The following is a 20,034-nucleotide window of genomic DNA, read 5'->3' as shown; positions in this document are numbered from 1 at the left end:
GAGTGCCCGCTTGAGGGATCAGCTATGTGCCCAGAGTCCAGTGGGAAGACGTACAGTTAGCACCTATGCTGGTTTGAGCACCCGCTCGATGTCTCTTTCCCGTATCTCAGACTCCCACAAGTGTCATTCAAGTTAATGCTTTGGAAAAATTTACAGTCTTGCTAGTTTCTCATAAACTGGTGAAATGTCTAATATAATATAATCTCTCCAAAGTTATCATTCTTTTTTATACGAGGACAACTTACTATTTTGGACTATGTCCCTCAAATTTTCATTGGTGGAAATTTAAATCTCCAAATTCATATGTTAAATGTTTGGAGGTGACATCACCGGGAGGCGACTGAGTCATTAAATGGAATGATCTCGTGCCACTGGGAGGTGACTGAGCCATCTGGAGTCCTCTCTCCTAAGTGGAATGACCTCGTGCATTAATAAATGGATGTATTATTGAGGGAATGGCTTTGTTATGAAAGAAAAATAAATGCTCTCCAGCACACTTGCCCTGTCTCATCTTGTGATGCCCTTTTCCATGTTATTATGTAGCAAGCAGGCCTTTCACCAGATGCCAAGCAGATCCAATGGCCGATGTTTTAGCTATTCAGTCTCCAGAATTCTGAGCTAAACAAACCTCGATTTTTTGCATGTTACCCAGTCTTGTACATTGTGATACAGCAACAGAAAATACAGTTGGTTTTGACTGCTAGAATGACGTAGAAAATACACCTCTAGGTATGTCCATAAGCACATTTCCAGACAAGATAAACTGAGGAAGGAAAATTGACCTCACAGTGGACAAAACCTTCCAAACCCTGAGTATGTAAAGAGGTTTTGAGAAGCAGTGCCTACGCACCTGCCCTCACGTCTTTCTGGGCAGCTGTGTCTGTCACTGATGCTGTGATCCTCTGCAGACATCCATCTTCAGATGCGGACTAAGCACGGTGGCTCTCAGGGAACGTGCAGGCTTTCAGCATTGGATTGGATGGAATGAACGATTCAGCTTCATGAGCCGAGTAACCAGTGTGTGCTGTGCCTCTCCGGTGTGCAGGTGGACGTGGCTAGAAAACCAAGGCCTCGTGTGTACATTAATCTAATAAACTAGATATGGAGTTTGTTGTTTGGGGTGGCTTGCGTGTGGGAAAATGTGTGAGCTGTGACCTAGAGATGTTCCCGACCTTGGAGCTGTGACCTAGAGATGTTCCCGACCTTGGAGCTGTGACCCAGAGATGTTCCAGACTGCTGTCAGCAGATTTTCCTGGATCGTTCTGCTGGGACCACAGGAGAATGCTGGTAGCAATACAGATACTGATAGCAGTGTTAGTGAGATTTTGGGGGGGAAAAGGACTCTGACGGAAATCACGCTGCAAGTCCCTCGTGTGACATCGTAGCGGAGCATCTGACGGCGTTTTTCCCACTTGTTGAAATTTCTAATGAAGCCAAATTTCAAAGCAATGAACTGATTTGCCTGCTAGAGGAAATTTCAAGACAGGATAACCTTGGGGGCTGCGGTGACTTAGCCAGCTTTACAATTAACAGAAAAGTAGAGCAAAAAAAAAATAGAGAGAAAATACAGTTTGGTAATTAAAGAACCTTAAATAAGTTTAAAGTTTCCAACAAAACAGGTTCTGACAAAGAGCTACAATGTCAAAAAGATTACCACTTTTCGCGGGTGACCCAAGGCTGACAACAGAGTGTCCTAATGGCAGGGGCCCATCAAAGGCCGCAGGGCAAATTTGTTGGAAAGGGGCCTGAGCTGAGAATGCTACCGAGAGGCTCCCTACTCACGAACAACTTCCCAGAAAATTTTTGATCCAGGTTCAGCTGCCTCCGCGCTCATGACCACGAGAGCTCTGATAGGAAGAGGCCGCCACTAGCAGCAACAGAACTTGAAATCGTCACCTACACTGAGCTGACTTTGTAGACCTACATGAGCGAAGGGTATGGGTTATGAAAGCTCTTGCCCAAGACTTCAGAAGGCTGTGAGTTAGGGGAACATCAGACAGGGTGAGTTCCCTGAACGAAGGCATGATCAACTTGAAGCCTAAGTTTCAGCCACGACACCAAGGGATCAGAGATTCCAGAAATGTGTGGCATTTACAAAGCAAAGCCCAAGGCCATCAATTGCCTGACCCAAGAGACAAACCACATGAACAGAGCTGAAGGGGCCAAGCTCAGCAAAGCAGGCAGAGCATGAATCATGCCATCTGGAGTTCTAGATGCCAGGCCTGGGGCTGTTTCTAGGAAGGGTCTGTCTTTCCTTGTTATCATTTGAGAATCAGGTTATTTATTCTGTGCTGTTATATACCAAAAGTACACAACTTACTTTTGTGTTTTACACAGGCTCTTAACTAAATGTTTCTTTTTTAATCCCAGAAGAAACTTTAGACTTTAGAAGTGTTGGAAATTAAATATTAAGGAGAGTTTTAAACTTGAACTGCCTGGGTCGTGTGTGATGAGACAGTCGGGAATAAAGTCACACCCTAGCACAACCATTATTTCTTATTCCAACAGCCTTTCCCTCTGCTGGCCTAGAACACACGGTTCCTAGAAGGAGTATGATATTATCTCCACTAAATTGAACGTTGAGACTTCCCCGTGGTTACTTTGAATTTTTCACGTCCTTGAGTCAACAAGAAAAAGTAGGAGTCACAGTAATAACAGGTGTGATTGATGCAGCTGACCTGTGGGCAACTGGACTTCTACCACACAACAGAGGTAAGATTATATAGGGAGTACAAGCAATTTATAGGGCATCACTGAGGACGACTGAGCCTTGTGGTTAAGTTCAATGGGAAATACAACCCGATCCGAACAGTACGATAAAGGAACATAAATGCTATGAATGTGTTTTTTCTGTTTTGTTAAGAATGTGTTTGTAGGGATGGAAAGATGGCTTAGTGGTTAAGGGTACTTATTTTGCAGAGGACCCAGGATCAATTCCCAACACTCACCACTATCTTTAACCCCGGTCTCAAAAGATCCAATGTCCTATGTTGATGTCCTTAAGTACTAGATACACTTGTGCGGCACATAAAAATACACAGGCAACACACACACATAAAATAAGGTAAAGTTTAAAGAGGAGTATGTTTGTGTATATATATTAGCATATTAAGTAAATATCCATGTTTTTCCCCTTCTATTCTTTTACCATATAACATAACATCAACTATCAGTACTTCAGTATTGTTAAATCTATATAATCATATTTAACTTACAGGATATGCAAAGAATAAGTATTCCTCAAAAGATGTCACATATTCTATGGAAAGAATTAGTGAATTCCCCATTGTATCAGGGATACCCATATCGTCTTAGGAGTTGTTACAACGCTGTCATTATCATAATTTAGAGGACTTAAGGAGATGTGGTTGAATATCACTAGCTTGACAGGATTTAGAATTGCATAAGAGTAACAGCTTAGGATACGCCTGTGAGGGCATTTCCAAAGAGGGATTACCTGAAGTGTGGATGACCCGTGAAGTGGCTTGATCCCTAGTTCACATATAAAGGAGCCTAAGGAAAAGAAGTTGCCGGCCTTCACTTCTTCCTAAGCAAGCACAACTCGCTAGTCACTGCAGACATCAGAGTCCCGCTCCTGTTGCCTTCCAGTATGAATTGGATACCATTGACTCTCCAGGAATCTTCTAGGCCTTCAGTGCCAGACTGGAACTTCAGAGGCTCACATCCATCTCACGGGCAGAAAAACCACTGGGTTCAGAGACTCTCCACTCTGAGTTAACCATTGTTTCCCTGCTACCGTACCCATTCTGTAAGCTTATCTGGTCCTCCAGGGAGTCCTGCATATTACATAGACTAAGACACCACTTTTAGTCCGCAAGGAGCTTTGACAGCCAGGGCTCTTGCGCAGGCTCAGACCTGGGCAAGAATTACCTTGCAGAGGAACAAGCTTCTGGGGTAGGGATGACTGTCTCCGAGAGCCATAGTCTGTTTATCTCTCGGTAACACATGTTAGAATTCCTCACATGAGGGTTGGGCAGAAGTCTGTACCTGTGCATATACCAAGCTGCAGTTTTATGACTCAACACCAAATACAGGTCATTTCAACAGGACTATTTCATACGGGCCATTGGTTTCCATTCCTCTCCTTTCTCTGCTTGAAAAGTACACACGAGCCATGGAAACAGAGGCATACAGGCCACCAAGTGCAGAGAAGAACCTAGCCCCCCAGGGACAGGTTTTCTTTGGTAGATATCAGCTGCATTCCTGACAACACCGAGTCCATCTCCGTGCAGTCCTCCCATGGAGTGCTCACACACGGAGCATCCACTGCCTCCAGTGTGATTAGCACGGTCCTAGTTTCCAGTGCTATTTCCGGGACCTTGCTAGCATCTTTTCTCTAATGCACTCGGCACCTTAATGATCTGTTCCCACCAAGCTTTCAAAGAGTAAAATCAAGAAGAGTCCAGCAAGCTTACAACCCTTTCTTAGCCATCGATTCCACCCAAATCATTCGGATTATGATGAAGCTAATCTTAGTAACCAATGTGCCTTATTCTGAGCTGGTCTCATCGCACCAAAGTCTTTAATCACCAAATCATGAATATCCAAGTGGTTTGCAGCATGCATTGGTGCACTTTTTTAATTAAATTAGTTTAAGAACATGGTATTATTGAAGAGACATCTTAAATGACAAAGTACCTGAAAAAGTCCATGAAAGAGAATCCATACCCATGCTGCTCTGCAATCCCTGCACAAACAACGTTGGCAGATGCTCCAATCAGGGTCCCGTTACCTGGAATCAGAAATCAGAAAATAAAGTAACAGCCAAGCTCATCGTAGAAGCTGATCTTTGCTCTTCTGTTCAAAGGCTGTGGTGTCACGATGACAATCACCATCAAAGTCAATGCTTCGGAACGTCTGAAAACACAAACACACTGCCAACCAGATAGTGAGTTATCTCTTTGAAAAGGTCCCAGTTAGAATCAGGTAATATGCATCCTTTAGAGAAAACGCAAGCAAAGCAAACAACCATGGGTGGCAATATATGTGTGTTCTTTTTTTAAACAATGTAACAAGACCTCGGCCAGGAACCTCTGGACTCTAGGCTCAGACATCTGCTAAGTAATTCTTTCAGGAGATGAAAAGGGTTGGTAACATCAGGTGAAACTTTTGCATAACCCAATTTTGCTCATTGATATGCATTTTCTTCATGTAAACATTTCCTTGAGGTTATTCGGTAGGGGCGGCTTCCCCCAGCTCAGCCCTCTCTCATCCTATCACATCCCCGCTTTCAGCCAGGAACCCCTTCCCTTCCTCCCTCCCTTTTTCGGGGCCTAAAATCCCCCAGCCCAACCTGTGTGGGCACCGGGACAGGGCAGTGAGTGCAACCAGGCAGGAGGGAGTTCCTTTGTTTTAATAGCCTGCCTGCAGCAAGGTAGGACTGCAGTCAAAGAGATTTCTGACCAGCAAGGGGCACTGATCCTGTAGCAGAAGATACAATGGAGGGAACCTTCATCTGGCAATGGATGGAGTTAGAGACAGAGTTCCACATTGGCGCACTGGACTTAGCTCGCTAGGACCAAATGAGGAGCAGAAGGAGGGAGAACATGAGCATGGAAGTCAGGATTACAGGGAACCTTCATTGGACGATAGATGGAGATTATGACAGAGACCCACACTGGAGTACTGGACTGAGCTCCCAAGGTCCAAATGAGGAGCAGAAGGAGGGAGAACATGAACAAGGAAGTCAGGACCGCGAGGGGTGCATGCACCCACTGATACAAGGGGACTGATCTAATGAGAGCTCACTAAGGCCGGCTGGACTGGGACTGAATGAGCATGTGATCAAACCGGATTCCCTGAATGTGGCTGACAGGGAGGCTCTCTGAGAAGCCATTAATAATGGCACTGGAACTTGTTTCGTCTGCATGTACTGGCTTTTTGGGATCCTAGTCTGTTTGGAGGCTCACCTTCCTAGATCTGGAGGGAGGGGGGAGGATCTTGAACTTCCCACAGGGTAGGAAACCCTGACTGCTCTTAGGACTGGAGAGGGAGGAGGAGAGGGAGTGGGGGGAGTGGGAGGGTATGGGGAGGAGGGGAGGAAGTGGACATTTTTATAAATTAATAATAATAAAAAAACATTTCCTTGAGTAAGCTTTCTTTGTGCAAATGGTGGGAAAGGCCATGCTGTGCACACGGGCTCTTACGCCAGCCCTCACAGTCCGGGTGGAGCAAACCACCAAGGCAATCCCATCAGATCATTCTTCCCACCCATTCTCCTCCCTGACACATAGTGATTCATTCCAGAAAGTCTTACACAGCCAAGCCCAAGAGTCTCATCTTTCTGCCTAATTGGAGCCATTGGTATTCAAGTGCACAGCCGAGGCCCCACCAGCTTAGCTCAGGTCTGACAGTAGAGGGAAAGCTAACCCTGAGGGTTAGTGAGCAGATAACCCTTCTCTGGAGCCACAGCAGTGGGAGAGCAGGAGGACATTATGCTTCTGAAAACCGGAAACTTCAAAACAGAGAGATGCAATGGCTCTGGTGTCCTCACGAAAGAAGCACTGACAGGGAGACCGAAAAGCTAGCCATGGTGTCTGGTGACAGGTGACAAGCCCTGAACTTGAATCAAGGCTTCTGACTTTAGAGCAACATTAAAGAACAGAGCTTAAGGATGTCTCGGGTTCCCATGGGAAGACACAGAGCATCCGAAGGGTCTGGACCAAGTAGCAATGTACAAGTCATTGTTTTGCTGGCTCAGACCACCTTCCTAGGTGTTATTCTCAGATGTATCCACACTATCACCTTTCTGTCTGTCTGTCTGGTCCCATTTTGGGCCCAGAGGCCTAACAAATGAGACTGCCTTCTTGCCAAATGTGATCATTAGTTTTAATTGTCAACCTTCCAGAACCAAAACCCACCTGTGTTGATATGCCTCTAGATGTGTAGGGGGAGATTATGCTGACTTTTAATTAAGGAAGGAAGACCCACCTGTTATTCTTTTGGTCTGGTCCCTTTAAGGGCAAGCCACGCCCACTCCCAGCCACTTCTGACCTTTCGTTGCCATCTGAACCTTCCTTCTGTTCCCTTTCTTGGCATGTGCACACGTGTCTCCTCTATGTCTGTCTCCATGTCTCTCTGTATCTCTGCCTCTCTGTCTCTTCTTTAAGTAATAAATGTTTACCTTTATGTTTAGCCTTATGTCTATTTACTATGTCCTGTAAGCCTTTTATCCGCCACCTGGTCACCCACCTGCCTGACTCTCCCGGCCGCATGGCTGGTACCAGCCTGTCCAGGATGCACTCCCGCCAGCTCTGCCGCTCACTGCGGGGAATCTGCACCGCTCTGGTGGCAGCCTCTGCCTGGCTCGCAGGCCGCTCAGGGGGGCACACCACGTCATTATTTTTTAAAGAACAAAACCACCCACTATGGATATCACCGTACCCTGGTTGGGATCCTGGGCTATGTACGTGGAAAGGAGAGCTGAGCAGAGCTCATGGTTCTTTGCCTCCTGACCACCAATGGAACCTGACCAGGTGCTGTGTCATACGGTTTCTATTGCTGTGATGAGCACCATGATCAAAAACTAGTTGGGGGAAAAATGGTTTATTTGTCTTGACACTTCCATCCTGAAGGAAGTTGAGGCAGGAACTCAAACAGGACAGGAACCTGGAGGCAGGATCTGATGCAGAAGCCATGGAGGAATGCTGCTTCCTGGCTTGCTCGCCATGGCTTGCTCAGCCTGCTTTTTTAGAAAACCCAGGACCACCAGCCCAGAGGCGATACCACCCACAATGAGCTGGGCCCTTCTGCATTAATCACTAATTAAGAAAATGACCTACAGGCTTGCCTGCTGCCTGATCTTACAGAGGCATTTTCTCAAGCTCTGTGCTCACTGATGACCTTAGCTTATGTCTAGTTGACATAAAACCAGCCAGCAGACACTGCCAGTTCCCATTACCCTGATTCCCCACCATGACTGATGATTGTACCTTGAACTGTGAGCAAGAATAAATACTTCTTCCAATAAGTTGCCCTTGTCGGAGTTCTTTATCACAGTCACAGAAAAAGCAGCCACGGTAGTCAGACAAGTAAAATATGTTTTAGTTCCAACTGCCTGGTCTGTGTTCCCCAGTTCACAGAGCAATACATTTATTTCCAAAGCCAATCAAAAGCTTCCACTGAAAGCGTCCATCAAAATTGTTAAACCCGGGGCTAATGAAGCTACTGCTTCCTTTTGGAGTTTTAGTTTAAAGCGGTGGAAAGAGCTATGGGTGTGAATGACATCACAAAAGTGTGTTGAAAATGTATCTGGTGACCCTTCAACTTGGCTCAGAAGGCACCTTTTATGTTAGGTATTTTAAATCATAAATCCCATCAGTGAGCAGAGTTGGTGTACACTTAACACCCGGCACATTAAGTGTTCAGTGCACCAGGAATGAGCACCTTCCAACAACTCTGTCTAAAAGTTCTCGGGGCTTAAAAGCTTACAGTTCAGTAACGAATGCCTGCTTCCCAGAGGTGCTCAGTCTCTAGCTACATTAGCATCTTCGTCTATATTAGCCCGTGTTAGTGTCTCTCCTGGAGGCCCCCTCCAAGTTTACCCATCAGGAACTAGCCCAGGAGGTCTCCTGTTCCAACCCCTTCCCTTGGGTCACCTTTTCTAACTGCTCTCTTCCCTGACTGTAGTCTCTCCCTGGCGTTCTGCATGTGCTCCGGGTCTCCCACCGTGTGAGAACACACTCATTGTGTTATAATCTTAGGCTGAGTGCCTGGCTCCCCACCCTAGAGAACAATGCCAGGCTATTATAGCAGGTAATTCATATGTTTGCATTTTATTGAATCTTTTAAAATCCCATTTAAGGGCTGAATTCGCAAGTGTTCTTGGATCTTGTTTCCATTGCTGGTGTTAAATGTGTCTATGAAAGAAACTCGGTTGTTGCTTTCTGGAGCTGTTTCTCTGGTGGGAAAATTTTAATTATTCTGCCCTTTTGTAGGATTCCGTCTCAGCCAATGCATTAGATAAATCAGCTGTCTCCTGAAGTCTTAGATGCCTCACTAGCTGATGTTAATCCCACCTCACAAATAAGCAGATAAATGAACCAGAACACTATCAATTTGATAGTCTGAGAAATCAAAGAACACAGAAAGCTGGATTATCTGGACATGTCTGGAGGCAACAAAGAATGTTCAATATATATCTGCTCTATTTATCTAAGAGTCTCTATAATCCACCTGTGTTCCCCAGGCGATTAAGCTGTCCGAATACGAGAACTCTAGATTGACGTGGCTCTAGACAGCTACCGCTGGAGTCCTCATGTGTTACCCAGCGGTCAGTTCCACCTGACAACCTTTACCTCACACTGTTTCCTCAGACATCAGCACCAGTGCTTGCGCCTGGCTTCTCATCTTCCCTTCTCCTCTTCCATGGAGTCCCTGTTCACGCACGCAATGCTTCTAAGCAGTGGAGCCCAGAGAGAAAGACCACTGCAGACTCCTCTTAGGTGGAGTCCCTGCTCACCTATGCAATGCTTCTAGGCAGTGGAGCCCAGAGAGAAAGACCGTCCGCTGCAGATTCTTCTGATTGGATACTGTGCTGTCTGGACGCACAGAGTGGGAGCATGCTAGCTAGCTTTGAACTCTATCAGCAGTGACCGTCATCAGACCACGGGCCCTGCATGGTGAGAAGTTGTAGAGAGCAAGTGAAATCCTGAATGGATCTGTAGCTGACATGGGCATCAACGCCCCCAGACATGTGCCATGATAAAGCCTTCCCCTGGGAGGGACTTAAGGGAGGCGAAGCCTTCCTCTGATCTGAACGTGAATGAGAACCGTGTGTAAGGAAAATGTCCACCGTAGCTTTCTCCCCCTCGATGTTTATGTCCCAAAGACTGTTCCCCTACAGAGACTGCTCCTACCCATATTAGCTAACCCCGCCTCCTCAATCAAATGTATGAAATAACCCCGCCTCCCTGTCCAACTGTATATAATACGCTCTGAGTTTCCCCAGTACTAAAACCTCTTTATCTGAGAATCCAGACCATCTGATTGATGCTCCTAATTAGGGTTCCAGGACCCAAGTCGTGCCAGGACATGGCAAACACTGACTGGCTTCACAGAGGAAAGGAGGAGTTCTGGTTGTCCAGATTTTGAAATCAGGAAATCATGAGGCTTCTCCGGAATTCACTTTTGATTTGCTAGCTACCAGCTCTTTCTCTGTCCGCCCCCATGGTGCCAGTGTGGTTCCTCACAATGCAGCCAGCACCCCTTACCTCCCAGGCAGGCACCGAGGGCCAGGGCATACATGAGCGGCAGTGTCGGCAAACGAATGTCAGGGTCTTGGCTCAGGTTCAGAAGCACAGGGATCTATGGAAGAAAAGAACATTGCAGCCACGTATCATAGAAACCATGAGAGCTACACACCCAGACTTGCAGAACACGAGGGGCCTTGTTTTGCTATTGTGATTATTAAGGTATCATTATCGTCAATTGTTATTGTTGTTTGTGTGTGTGTACAAGTGCAAGCATGTGTGAATGGTGGGGTGGCAGTATCACAGCACAAATGTGGAAGGCCAACCTTGTGGAATGGAGTCAGTTCTTTCCTTCCAACTTCACGTGGCTTCTGGGAATCAAACTTAAGTTCTCTGGCTTATATTCTTGGATGGCAAATGCCTTTACCCACTAGGCTATCTCACTGACCCTCACAGAATTTTTAATAGCCAAACTGTTAATATATTGTTTTATATATATATAATTTTTTTTCTAAAAGGAGCACCAGATGCATGGAAAGAAGTCAAAGCAAATTTTGACATGCACGAAACCTTGGGTGTGTGCCCATCTGCCTATGTCTGGTCCAAGGCGAAGAGCCAGGTTTCCTCATTGGAAGCTGCCCAGGCTGCTGCCATGGGTCACTATGGATGAAGCCATGTCATGTTTCATGTGGTGCCTAAGAACCATGAATCCAGTGTTCGCACAACCCTGCTGGTGTCACGCTCTTTCTGAGACGTCATCACAGTCTACATTAAGTCACTCTTCGAGTGTGTCTGCTCTCAGCAGCCAACAGATGCAGGCCAGTGAGGTGGCTCAGAGGGAGAGAGTACTTGTTGCCAAACCTTGACCCAAGTTCAACTCCCAGAACCACATGTTAGGTGGGAACTGGCTCCTGCAAGTTGGTCTCCGTCCACACACACACAGATACACACACATACACACACACCTGTTACACCACACACACACACACACACACATACACACACATAGGCAGACACACATACACACACATACATACACACATACACACACACATACATAGACAGACACACACACACACCACTGTTACACCACACACACACACACCACTGTTACACCACAGACACACACACACACACCACTGTTACACCACACACACACACACACACACACCTGTTTTACCTCACACACACACACACACCACTGTTACACCTCACACACACACACACACACACACTTGTTATACCTCACACACATACACAAGAGAAATGTAAAAAAAACCAGACAAACCATGGAGGTGGGGCATGAGAAGACACAGTAATAGTGGGTTTTACAACCAAATCATGAAAACAGTCTCTGCTCAGAAGCTGTACCCTGGGAAGGCTGCCTCTCACCACTGCTCTCCCCAGTCATCCTGAAGCTACAGCTTTTGTGCTAAGATCTGCAACAGACTTTACAACCAGGAATGTCGGTTTCCAGAGAGCTCTACCAATAGCCAGTGGCCCTCTTCAATAATGGAAAAATTCTGCATTATTATAACCAATGAAACACGTCAGTCTGTGACATTTCTGTAAGAAATATATGATGTGTTTTTAAAGTATCATCTCCCTGAGTGTTTTTTTTACTGACAGTCTGCTGCCCTGTGTTTGAGATATACTCTGATTATTCTTGTCTCAGATTCTTAGTCCCCTAAATAAATATTATACACAGTGGTTTGCAGAGCGTGGACCAAAATCTGGCTACATGACTGCCAGTCTGTGAGTCAAGGAAGGAAGGAAGGAAGGAAGGAAGGAAGGAAGGAAGGAAGGAAGGAAGGAAGGAAGGGAAGAAGAAAAGGAGGAGGAGAAGGAGGAGAAGGAGAAGGAGAAGGAGAAGGAGAAGAAGGAGAAGAGGAAGAAGAGGAAGAAGAGGAAGAAGAGGAAGAAGAGGAAGAAGAGGAAGAAGAGGAAGAAGAGGAAGAAGGAAGAAGGAAGAAGGAAGAAGAAGAAGAAGAAGAAGAAGAAGAAGAAGAAGAAGAAGAAGAAGAAGAAGAAGAAGAAGAAGAAAGGAAGGAAGAGAAAGAACAAAGAGAAATATGCCTTGTAACGTCCTTGCAAGGCCAGAGGACTCACTGATCCCTACCCATTGGGGAAGGGCCTGGAACGCACATTGCCAAGCTAATGGAGAAGACAGTGTGTCTTTGCTGCTCGCATCCCTACTCTTCTAGAGACGGCCTTATTTAGCTCCCATAAATGGCGTATTGGGATTCAATGCCAGATTCTCCCTCTGCAGAAACACAGCCATGCATCCCTGTAACTGCTCCGCTATTTAGCCTAATTGCAGTCCACTGGACCTGGCTCAGCTCTCTATATTATTTTGTTTCTGAACGTTTTAGAAAAGAAAAGGCTGAAAGCAAAAATGGCATCAAGTGTAAAACACAAGGCGAACGCTCGTATGAAGTACTTTTGACCTTTATCACCCCTGAGTGTTTTTCCCTAGCCCAGTTATTCCAGCCAACAGCGACAGCTGCGTGAACACCTCCTCACTGGGCCTGGAAAGAAACCTGGGATAAGAAGATGCTGAAGAACCAGGGAGTCTTCAAAACATGGTTTTCACACTGGGCTAAATGGCAATGCACACAACTGTATGTGTCCAAGAAATCAGTTTTTAAAAACTATAAAATTGTGTGCATAAATCACCATATAGCCCGGGGGAAACGGTAATATGTTAAGCCTGAAGCTGTCACAGACTTTCTCTTGTGCAAGCCAAGGGGTTTGAAGAGAAGAGGCATCAACGGAGGAAGACTGTCTGAGAATTCTCAGTCCTTGACCCTGTACCTCAGGTCCCCAGTGTAGCTGTGAGGGCACCATAGCAGAGCCCCAGGAATTCTGCTGTCACAGGGCTGTACTCAGATTCCCACAAGCTCTTGCCTACTGCAGGCTGGAAGATGTTGGAGGGGGCTGCTTGTTGGTTCCCGGCAGCCTGGCTAGCTTAGACCCGAAATAATCCCACAGAAACTCTATTAAATCACTGCTTGGCCCATTAGCTCTAGCTTCTTATTGGCTAACTCTTATAATAATTTAAGCTATTTCTATTAGTCTGTGTATCTGTGGCTGTGGCTTACCAGGTAAAGTCCCGGCATCTGACTCGGGCAGGGCTACATGGTGTCTCTCTGACTCCACCCTTCTTTCTCCCAGCAGTCAGCCCAGCTTTCCCTGCCTACCTAAGTTCTGCCTTGCTATAGGTCTAAAGCAATTTCTTTATTCATTAATGGTAATCACAGCACACAGAGGGGACTCTCACATCAGGAAGAGAAGGAAAAAAAGGCAAGTGAGTGTGAAGGGGATTCCCAGGCATGGAAATGTGTGCTCAAATAGGGAAATATCTGGACCCCAAGACCCCGGTGTTTTCCATTTCTCAAGACCATGCGGTGTTCCCTCCATCGCTAGCAAGCAAGGGATTAACCCTGGCATATGGTGAGGACCAGGGGCCTCACACTGACCACTTCAGATACTCTAGGGCTGTTCTCGTTGCATTAAATATTAGCAGTGTTGAGTACTGTTTAATATTTCACAGTTTACAACAAGCAATGAAAGGAAGGGCTTAAGACAGAGGGTTAGACCCAGCTGCTGTCTATAACAACAGTGACCTAGGGACACTCAGAAATGACAAAAGTCAGAAACATTTCAATTCAGTTTTAAAAAATAATAGCGAAAGTAGTGAGGCACAGTGGTAAGCACCTTTAATTCCAGCGTTCAATAGGTAGACTTGAGTGTTCAAGGCTAGCCTGGTCTACATAGTGAGTTAAAGGTCCAGGGCAACTTAGTAAAGCCTTGTCTCAAAATAAAAAAAAAATAGTTAATAACAAACTTAGTTCATCTCAAACCCTGGGACATGGACACCTTCATCTACACTGCTCTGATTAGAATATTCCTGAAGTCTCATCCAACCGCCGTGGAAGCCTCCATTCATCTACTGAATGATTGCTTTTCCTTTGGGCATGAAGAGAATTTCCATGGCGGCATCTGACCAGTTATGAGTTAATTTTCGGAATCCTCTCCCTCCCAGTGGCAGGACATCCTTTCCAGCCCACAGGAAAAAAGGAGATATCCCACTGACAAACATGTACGCCGTCACAGGATGAATGGAGGTACCCGTCTGAAATCCAAGACAATGAAAAGGCGGGCTGAGATTGTTTCTGTCGTCTCATGTGTCCTCGGGATAACAGAATTACTCTGCCACTGTCCCAAGACAGGGGTTCTCAACCTGTCTGTTGTGACCCCCTTGGCGCTGAATGACCCTTTCGTAGCGGTCACCTAAGACCACTCCATACCAGATAGTCACATTGATATTCCTAACAGTAGCAAAGTTGCAATTATGAAGTAGCAATGAAATAATCTTATGGCTGGGGGTCACCACAACATGAGGAACTGTATTAAGGGTTCGCAGCGTTAGGAAGGTTGAGAACCACTGTGCTCGGGGAACGACTGCAGGAGCTTTGCTGCACCAAGTGGCCTCTAGCTCCGTGGCTGCATTTGTACCAACTGATCGTCCTCCAAAAGGCAGCTGTGTCTGCCAGCCCTTTGATCGTTTCTGCATTTCCGTATGTGTTCCCCTGGATGCAGAAGGCTCCACGGCTGTGTAGAGCGAAGGTGCTTCTGGTCAGAAGGGACGCTCTTCAAACAGAAGAACTGAGACCCAATCAGGGAGAACTGATGCCCACCCATCAGTCAGGGGGAGCAGAGCCAAATGGGTGAGGAAAACTACTGAATGTGGGTTCTTGGGGATGAGAGGACAGGGCTCGCTTCACACACCTGGGCTTGGACAGAGAGGCTAGAGAGAGAGAGTTCCAGGAAGCAGTTCCCGAAACCCAGGGGCATGGGCTCTGCCTTACCACAGCTGGTTCAGGGGAAGGTTCTGTTGGAAGCAGACACTCGGAGGAAGGGAGAAGGAGGGGACAGATTCTCAAGCCCTGATCTTCTATTAAGTAATGGAAAATTCCCAGGCAGCTGATAACTGAGGGCAAAGGTACAAATCAACCAGAAGCAGGAGCAGGCAGCTGGCAATTCCCACCTAACTGGCCCACACATGAGTTCTGCAACCCCATAGTCAGGTCTCAGGCTGTCTGTGTCTAGAAATGAGCTCAAGCTGGACTATAGAAGGATTTCTGGTAGTCAAATAAAAACAAGCCTTCCTCAGGAACTAGTGAAACTGGTTCCCAGTTTCCCGAAGGAGTCCCTGACCTCTGGCAGAGAGGACAGATGGCCACCTGTGGTGCCTGTCATCAAAGCCCATGCTGGCCTCCAGGCTCCCCGAGTATCACAAGTACCTGCTAGGTCTTTCAAAGACCATGATAGCGCTTCTAGCCCTCTCTCGCTCACTTGCTCTCTCTAAGCTGCCTCTCTATATATTCTTTTGCTCTCTTGTTATTCTATCCCCTGTGTTGTCCTCTCTCTCTCTCTCTCTCTCTCTCTCTCTCTCTCTCTCTCTCTCGTGTGTGTGTGTGTGTGTGTGTGTGTGTGTGTGTGTCTGTCTGTCTGTCTGTCTGTCTGCCTGCCTGCCTGTCTGGTCTGCTCTAGTCTCTATGGCTTGCTTTCTCACTGTCTCCACTATTCTCTCCCACACTTCCACTTCTCCAGAGAATGTCAAGTCTGCCTTCTCTTTTTCGCTACTCTGAACTCCTCCAGTTGCCTCTGGATTATTCCCTCTCTCTCTTAGTCACCATAAAAAAAAAAAAAAAACACGACAACAATCATGGAGCAACCATAGTCTCTTTACTACAATACCACCTCCCCACACTTAGACCCATCGAGTGCCGAGTACTACCACGGCATCCTCTTCCGCACGCAAAGCTAAAGCCCCAGGATCGGAAGCCTCTTGCACGGCACTTGCCACCATGCTCTGCAAGTAGAAACCTAGGCTTCCCAGTCTCCCTCAGCAATCGTGCATGTCTAGGGGGACCAGGGCAGAGAAGGGAAGAGGTAAGGGACAAAGACCTGCTGCCAGAGGCAAAATCGACAAAGCAAAGGCCAAGGAGATGCTAGCACAGGTGGGGTGAGCAGGGTCATCCTAGGGCCACAGAGACAATGGTGTGTCTCAGGACCGGGGAGGCCCAGCAGGAGGGACAGGCAGGGACACAGTGAAGCATGTGCAGTGCCTGAGTGACGGTAGATTGGAGAGGATGTAAACAAAGAGCTACTTTGGGAAAGTAACCTACTGTGATTAATTCACATTTTTATCCATTTATGCCAGGCAGGACTCTTTTTGTTTCTCCATGAATATGCATGAGTTTCCCTAATAAAATCCCTTTGTCTCCTTTGTTTAAGGAGACTGTGCTTTGGGGGCCTTCCTGGCGCTCGTTTTACTTGCACAAATAGCAAGCCTTTCCTCATTCTTGTGCTGCCTTGTGTGCATATTGGCTTTGTGCTCACCCAGCTCACCCAAGGGTGAACCCGCTGTGCTCTGCTACAGGATGGAATACTAATGCTATTTTATATGCATTACAAATTAAATGGTCCTCACTATAACACTACGAATAAAGTCATTACCTGCTAAGGTTATCTACATGAAAATTAAAAAAAAAAAAAACTAGTGAGGAAGGTGTACCAAAAGTCAGAGGCCTTGAAACAGACCAGTTCAACTGCAATGGACAGTTGCCAGTCAGGCTGATGGACAAAGAGGTCTACTATATGACGCACCGAAGTCTCCAACGCCATCAGGATGGATGAAGAGGTGATGGAGAAGCAGGAGAGAAAAAGCAGAGAGCTTTCTGCTTCTGGTGTGGTTTGTGTTCTGTTTTAGTTTATTGGGTTGTTTTGGTGGTGTTGTTGTTCTTGCTTTTGTTTGCTTGCCTGCTTGCTTACTTTGTTTTGTTTTCTTTCATGGGGGGAGGGAGGAATGCAACAGGATGGGGGTGTGGAGGGAACCAGGATGTGAACAGAATTGGGGTACATAATGCGAAACCCCCAAATATTCGATAAAGAAGTTTTAAAAAAAAAAGAAAAGAAAAAATTTAAAACCTATTTGCATTCTGTTTTTAAGAGAAATTGGAAGCATTTTTTTAAAATTTTTATGCACATGTCTGTTCTGTCTTCACTATGTCTTATACCGTGAGCACTCCTGGGGCCATCAGAGGCCTGAAGAGGGGACTGGATCCCCGGGGACTGGAGTCATGGATGATTGTGAGCCACCATGTGGGTGCCAGTATTCTTAACTGCTGGTTTATTTCTCCAGCCCAAGAAATAATATCTCAAAAGACCAAAAATAAAGGATTGGAGCAAGATACAGACCAGAGAGACTTGTAGGGAAGATGGGTGCCTTAATCGGCAAAAAGGAAATGTACTGCGTGAATGGCAAACCCTCAGTGCCTAGCACAACTCTTAAGCAAACCATGAAAAGCTGTGATGAAGTGTGTGCAAGGTCAAGCTACAAAACGACCTGCTCTATTAAGACACAGTTGATTGGTGAACCAAGATGGGGTCCAGGGGAGAGCTAACTATACCATGGCGCGCCTGTATATGCAAACACCTACAGAGCGCAGCTCGCGTGCACATGAGGAAGTCTGAATATGCTCCTGCCTTTGTCTCGGCTCTTTCTGTTTGTTTTACTTTGAAGAAACGAAACCTTGCAGATAAATGGTTCCCCACCATGGCTCACAGTCCCTACACTAAGCCAAAGAATCCGTGACACAGAAGATGTCCCAGGGATGGGGGTCTTGGTATTGGCTGGAAGTTAGAACCAAATAGAGACTTAAAAATCCCTGCACAGGTCAAGTATCAGAACCCATGCAGACTGCTCCGAATAAGGAATTTCTGCATTTGAGGATAATAAAGGCAACGGCTCAGCCTTTTGGTGTCTTGAAGTCCCTTTAAAAAATCAAACATTTGTTTCCTAAGAGGGGTAGCAGTCCTCAACTGGACTCCCAAAAACAGACAGTCACCCAAAATGTGTCCACTCTGAAGTTGCTGATCTCCAGCCTGTCATTTGCCTCTTGCTTCCATGTCCACCTGCCTTGGGCTCAGCTCACGATTTTTTTCCTCATATGTAAGAACAACAGAGGAGCTGGTTTCAAACTCTGCTTCTTAGGAAGGAAAGGTGAGCCCGAATGAATTCAGGCTAAGGTTGGGCCTTAAACACCCAGGAACACACAACTTACCATTGTCGCAGTAAATGGGATGTTGTCGATCAAGGACGATGCCAAGGCAGAGACCCACACTATTAGCACGATGGCAGCCGCCAAGCGCTGATCTTCTGGGACCATCTAGAAGGAGCAGACAATGAGCATGCTACTCATTAACCACTGTACTTCTCGACCACACAGGCAAAGAGTCTTCTGACACATGATAATATGAAGGTGAGCATAGACGGGCAAGCCAGGAGTGGATAATGACCATGCTACATATTAACCACTATACTTGTCAATCACACATGGTGTCTTCTGACACATGATAGGATGAAGGGAAGCATAGACCTGCAAACCCGGGCCACACTCATACCAGAAACATTGGCCACAAGGAATGAAGGGTCCATTTTCAGTCAAGTGGCGCTCTAGGTTGAGGAACAAGTATTCCATCCCTACATCTGGTGGCCACAGAGCCAGGTCCCTCCTGCTCAGTGGTCTAGCAGAGTTCTAAGGTGGGAATCTCTGCAGGATTCACTCACTGTGCGCTTCCCCTTCTTAGACATATTTAATTAAAGGCCAAAGCAAGATAGCAAGCATTTATGATTATATATCCTTTGATAAAAGTATCCCTTCATCTCTAGGCTCCCCAGGATAAAGTAGGCTCCCTTCAGTGCTCTGGACATAATTGGGGTAATTAGTGTAACCTTACCAGACACTTCTTTTCTTTTTTCTTTCATCAAAAATCAAAAACAAGTGGCCAGAACACATTCTATTAGAACATTCAATGTACCTTGATCAGCAAGGCAGTCTGCTCTCCCACATACTCTACTAGGTGAAGATGCGCCAAGGCCTGGAAGAAAGGGTTGTTTTCAAGTGAGAATAGAGGCGGAGTTCTTCTGTCTTTCATTTTTGAGGGGACTATAAGGTAGGCCCCGGTTATCAATTCTCATTTAAGATTAGAGTCCTTAACACAGTCTATAAACAGATTTGCCATCATATATACTCAGGAAGACTCACAGAGGGGAAATGTACAATAGCAGAGGCAGGAATTCCTCATTGATTTTTGTCAACCTATATGACAGAGAACATTTGATTGGGCACAAAGAAACGTCAATCCATGAAAAAGGTCTTTCAAAGTAAGCTGCATTTCCAATTCCAAAGTATCTCAAAAGTTCGAGGTGTTTTTTGTTTGTTTGTTTGTTTAATGCAGTTCTTACAAACCTTAAAGCAAGAGAAAAAAAAAAGCACATCTCATGGGCACATTTCCTTTTTCCCAGCATGAGGAATGTGTCTTCCGGAGAGTCTGTTTCCAGCGGAATGGAGAGGGGTAGAAGAGATGACAGGAGCTCAGGAGACTGTGCTCAGACAACAGCTCCGTCTCAGGCAAGAGACCCAGCACCGGAAAAGGACAGCAACCCCTCTGCCTATTACCGCTGCAGTGTGGGACATTTCCTCTGGAGTTTCATTGAGGAGAGGGTAATATGGAAATGTCAACTTGAATATGTGTGCATTCAAGTTACAGAATCCCGACCCGTCTGTCGTTTCCAAGTGGACTCTGTTTGAAGATGGTATAACTTCAAAAGCAACTCTCAATCAACTTAGTTTTTAACATTACTAGATCAAGGATAATCTACCCATATCAGGGCTGCCCAGTTCTGATGTTACTAACACTTGGAGCTTGTCAACCTCATCATCGTCTAGGTATGTCTGTGAATCCCCTCAGT

General features: G+C 46.1%; 1 protein-coding gene across 1 annotated transcript in view; it reads right to left on the bottom strand.

The window, feature by feature from the left end:
* Oca2 (OCA2 melanosomal transmembrane protein) overlaps positions 1-20,034 on the bottom strand; it is a 278,738-nt gene that overhangs the window by 98,634 nt on the left and 160,070 nt on the right. Inside the window, exons 19-22 of the mRNA XM_087901282.1 lie at positions 19,101-19,160; positions 18,344-18,448; positions 10,233-10,326; positions 4,660-4,753 (exon numbers count right to left, since the gene is read on the bottom strand). Coding sequence (XP_087757408.1) covers positions 4,660-4,753; positions 10,233-10,326; positions 18,344-18,448; positions 19,101-19,160 — 353 coding nt within the window. The remainder of the gene's footprint in view (positions 1-4,659; positions 4,754-10,232; positions 10,327-18,343; positions 18,449-19,100; positions 19,161-20,034) is intronic.

The sequence above is a fragment of the Myodes glareolus genome, chromosome 24 (assembly GCF_982192425.1).
Source record: "Myodes glareolus chromosome 24, mMyoGla1.1, whole genome shotgun sequence".
NCBI classification, from domain to species: Eukaryota; Metazoa; Chordata; class Mammalia; order Rodentia; family Cricetidae; genus Myodes; species Myodes glareolus.
The sequence above is the reverse complement of the archived record's forward strand: the minus strand, read 5'-3'. Positions and strand labels throughout refer to the sequence as shown.